This window comes from Nanorana parkeri, unplaced genomic scaffold (genome assembly GCF_000935625.1).
Source record: "Nanorana parkeri isolate BGI_ZX_2015 unplaced genomic scaffold, ASM93562v1 scaffold3, whole genome shotgun sequence".
Taxonomy (NCBI): Eukaryota; Metazoa; Chordata; class Amphibia; order Anura; family Dicroglossidae; genus Nanorana; species Nanorana parkeri.
In genome coordinates, this window is record NW_017306271.1 from 5,769,486 (window position 1) to 5,773,947 (window position 4,462).

The 4,462-nt window shown below is 40.9% G+C and overlaps 1 protein-coding gene across 4 annotated transcripts in view; it reads right to left on the reverse strand.

Moving 5' to 3' along the window:
• The window catches only part of POLR3E (RNA polymerase III subunit E), a 41,610-nt gene that overhangs the window by 28,822 nt on the left and 8,326 nt on the right, over window positions 1-4,462 (reverse strand). For all 4 annotated transcript variants that reach the window (XM_018572632.1, XM_018572496.1, XM_018572428.1 and 1 more), the window contains 2 exons: window positions 3,728-3,847; window positions 1,011-1,096 (listed from right to left, as the gene is read on the reverse strand). In XM_018572632.1, coding sequence (XP_018428134.1) covers window positions 1,011-1,096; window positions 3,728-3,847 — 206 coding nt within the window. The remainder of the gene's footprint in view (window positions 1-1,010; window positions 1,097-3,727; window positions 3,848-4,462) is intronic.

The window sequence follows — 4,462 nt, forward strand, 5'->3', positions numbered from 1 at the left end:
ATGATCGGATCAAAAGGCATAATTTAAGGTAAGTCCTTACACCAGCATTGGGGGGGGGGGGGGGGGGGGGGGGATACATTTATAGGCAAGTATGCACATTTATAAATACTCAAATTGTCGCAAAAGCCCAACTGGGACGGATTCTAGAAGCATTAGAATACACAGTGACGTGTAGGCTGGATCCTAACACCAAATAAATTTTTTTACTTATTACATATTCTGTGTCATCTCATGTCAACGATTGCCTTATGTCAAGGAACATTCCACTCAAAACATAATATTGTACAAAATGGCTCTTATTTTCATTCCAGCATCCATCTTATGAAGTAGGCTACTTTTAGAGTAACATCCCTGTAGTTAACATTCTCGTAGTCTAAATCAAGGCTTAAAATTTCAAGTCTAGACCTACTAGCCAGGCAAAAACCTTACTCTCCACCAGTTGTCCCACCAAACCCTGCACACTCCCTTAAAAGAACTCCAACTTAAGCAGCAGGCCGCACAGAATGACGTGACAAGAAGATCTGATAATTGCTTCCGCATCAGATTAGGGTACAGGGAGACAGGTATTCATGACAAACACAACCTTATCTAAGGAAACGCTATGCTGCTCAAACATGTGCATTTGAATACAACACACAGTGTTTCACCTGCTTTGCCTGCAATCCAAATGCATCCCAATAGGACCTGCTGGGTCTGAAGGATGACAACATAAAGCAGATCAAACGCAGCCTCTGAACTCTCATCTATACAGCTCCAATGAAGTCAATCAGAATTTGCTGACGTGCACATAAAATATTACACATGCACACAAGGCTGAAGTTCTAGTACAAGAGGAGTAGTCAATGTATTAATGGAAGCAACAACTTTAACATAATAACCTGCTCACAGGTCCTCTTGGGTGTTGCACTGCGCATACGTCATCTGACTAATCAAACCAAGATGTATATAGCACTTTATTGTATATGGTTTAAAAAACAAAACAAAAAAAAAAAAACAAAAAAAAAACGTACCTAGGGGATTTTATCAGCTCATTGGTTTCATTCATGCCTGGATTCTGACAAAGCAAATATTGTCTTTCATGTTCAGAACGACCGTCCTAAAAAACAAAAAAATAAGATCACAAACTGAACTCAGAATTATAATACACTGTAGAAGATCCAGATACCTATGTAAGAAACATCTACTATGCATGTCTGACTCAAGTGTCACTACTGGAAACTGAGTAATGTGCAAGCTTAAAGTATATTTCAAGCACACGTTTTATTTTGGATAATGTAGGGGAGGGTTTATACCGCTTTTTTTTTTGGGGCCAACTGTCTCATGAGGGAGGCTTCCATTCACTTTCTAACCTGTAAACTCAACAGAAGTGAGAGGATATCTTTCAAATTTGACACATGCCACAGAAACTGGTATCCATTGGACGATGTATTCCTCTATTCCTGTTCTATGAGCAACTCAAAATTACAGATTTATCCTCACTTTCTTTCCCTGTGAGTTTGAAGATGATGACAATTGGAGAGTGAATCTCCCTTACTGGGGGACACACAGCAATAAAGACCAAACGGAGGTTCAATCCTCTCACCAACTTAAAAAAGGTTGTGCCTGTAGTTATACTTTCAAGTCAAATACCAGACACATACCAAATACAGCACCAAACCTCCCTCCTCTGATGAAAAGCATAGCCCAACAGCAACTTGTAAAGCTCGCCATTCACAACCCAAAGTTTGGGTGATTTATTGATACATATTTATATAGCTCTATATTTCTCCAACTACATCTAAATGGCTAGCTTACCTTTCCTTTTTTGTGTGAGCGTTTGTTTATGGAGGTCGGCTGGGCACATTTTAAGCTAGCTTTTAGGAGTACAGAAGGTGCTGTGTGAAGTGAAAGAGGAGCAAATAAATCTGTCATCACCGGAGAACACTTGCAAGCAATATCCCACGTCCGTGTTGCACTTTGTGCACAGAAAAGTAACCCCCTTTCACATTGGGGTTAACACTTGACACTGTAGAGCATAACTGTCAGTGCTAATCTTGGTGTTTATGGCTTATAAAGTCCTATAGATTGGGGAAACAAAGGCATTTTTCAGATGCTACTATAGCTGGCCATACATGCTTTGAAACCTTCGGGCTGAACTAGAGAAATCCAGCAATTCCCCGATCCACACTTAACAGTGTGGATAGAGGAATCCCCACTGCTAGCTATTGAATTCCGCAGGTACTGTTTGGCTGAGAATTTTCGGACCAGCTCCCTCTACAAAAGTTTCCATTATTTCAGAATCACTGATAGCAGCACCATCTGACTGCTAGAGGGTATGGAAGGGATTGGTCATCTAAAAAGGCAGATTAGACATAAGAAAAGCTAATTGCTGTATTCATGAACTTTCATATGCCCAGAGTTCAACTTTGACACTGAAAAGAGACTATTTTGGCAGAAAATGGAGATTGTTACAACAACCACATATGACCCATGTATCCCTTTCCAGGAACAAGCTATATAGACTAGATCAGTAACTCAAATGAGGATCATCTGAACTGACTTAGGCAAACTAGAGCAAATAAAATATGTCGTAACAGACTGTACATGGGCTGGCATTGTCAACTTTCTTCTGAAAACACAGTTTTCCTGGGTACTAGGCTGACCCACTTAATTAAGCCAGACTAATTTTTTTATCAATAGTTAATTAAGCCAGACCAATTTTCTATTAATATTTCCCACACGTTACAATTCACATTTTTGTCTTCAAATTACACCCAGAACAATATTTTCTAAAAACAAAGGACCTGTCAAATAAAAAGTTGCTAAACATTTATAATATGACCTAAAAGAGTGCAAGTCTCTATTTCCATTAAAAGAATACATAAAATTTTAGGGAACAGAAAGAGCGGCATTTCTGCAATCCATAGAAGTGGTCAATCCACAAACAATCCATTCAATGCATATGCAGCCAGGTAGGCCCCTGTGCTACACAATTACTGGTAGATGTAAAAGAATATGTAAAATGATATTGTAATGTGTGCGGCCAGCTTTATTCGGGCTGTAGAGCAGTGGTGGCGAACCAATTTGGCACGCGTGCCAGGGAGTGCACGCAAGCCCAGGTTCAGTGACCACCTCTGAAAATAGATCCGACCATCCCGGATCTCCTCGGTATGCGATCCGGCCCGCTCACAATCAGGCGACAGCCTCTAAACAGGCATATTAGACTAATGTGCCTGTTTAGAGGCCGCCGCTGCCTGTGACCTGCCCAGGTCGCATACCGAGGCGTTCCAAGACGGTTGAATCTACTGAAGCAGCAGCTGCCCTCAAAAGGGGAGGGCCACACAGTACCTTAGTAGCACACTGCAATGGAACACTTCACTCATCAGCACTGTACAAAAGGGTACATGTCACTCTGTAGTGTAGTTAAAACCTATTGTATTGTATTTTTCTTCTAAGATTTAAGCACAATTAGTTCAAACAGTCGAATGAAGTGGTTTTTCCAAAATAAATAATCAGTATTCAGATCTAAGAGCGGGGTTGGCACTTTGAGACACTTAAGTTGGTTTAGTGATCCAGTCTGGGCAGTCAAGTTCAAAAAGGTTTGCCATCACTGCCGTAGAACATAACTACTGTATTACTTCCAAAAGGTCTCATAGCAATGAAATTTGCCTCATTGGTAGGCTTGATGGAGCGTGCAAAAAGCACCCAGTGACAGATCACTACACATTTACTGTACATCTTGACCTACCTTGACCCCAGAGTAATGCAGATGCACCCAGGATTCCTCAGCCTGTTTTTTCTGCAAAAACTCGTAGGACTGTGCCCTCCTCTGTTTGGCCTGCTCCGACTCTGGACGTGAAAAACGCACCTAAAACAAGCATAGGAATATATTACATTTCTTTTTTTTTTTTTTTTACTTAAATAAGACCCATCTTGCACAACTAGCATTTAATGGTCAGTGGACCAAAAAGTGATATTTTAGTTATAGAAGGAGCTTGGTGGAGCAGAGTCAGCCCCCTGCTTCTTATATGTCAAATACTTTAAAGCGGAAGGAAAAAGAAAAAAAAAAAACATGCAGTGTACACACTTAGATATGCCATGAATGAGCCAAGTAACAAAGGATGTCACTGTGTGCACGTGTAGAATTAATGGCTACCTAATGGCCGAAAAGGACTTCCAGGAGCCCAGAAGTGTCGGTGGCAGGGGACAGAGCCGGAGAACGGCACACTTGTATGCCAAGTGTGCCCTAATGCACAAATATGCTGTGCATATCTGCACATTAGGGCAAAAACAGAACATTTAAAAAGTGGTTTACTTGCGCTTTAAGGGCCCACATTGATAGCGACACAGGGTCAAAGCTATCAGATTAAGATGCTTCAGAGATCATTCAGAATTTGATGGTTGCATTTGACCTCCTCCTGATTCAACTGAATAGCCATACAGCTCTGGGAATCTTTTTTGCACATGGCCCATAATATTGAGG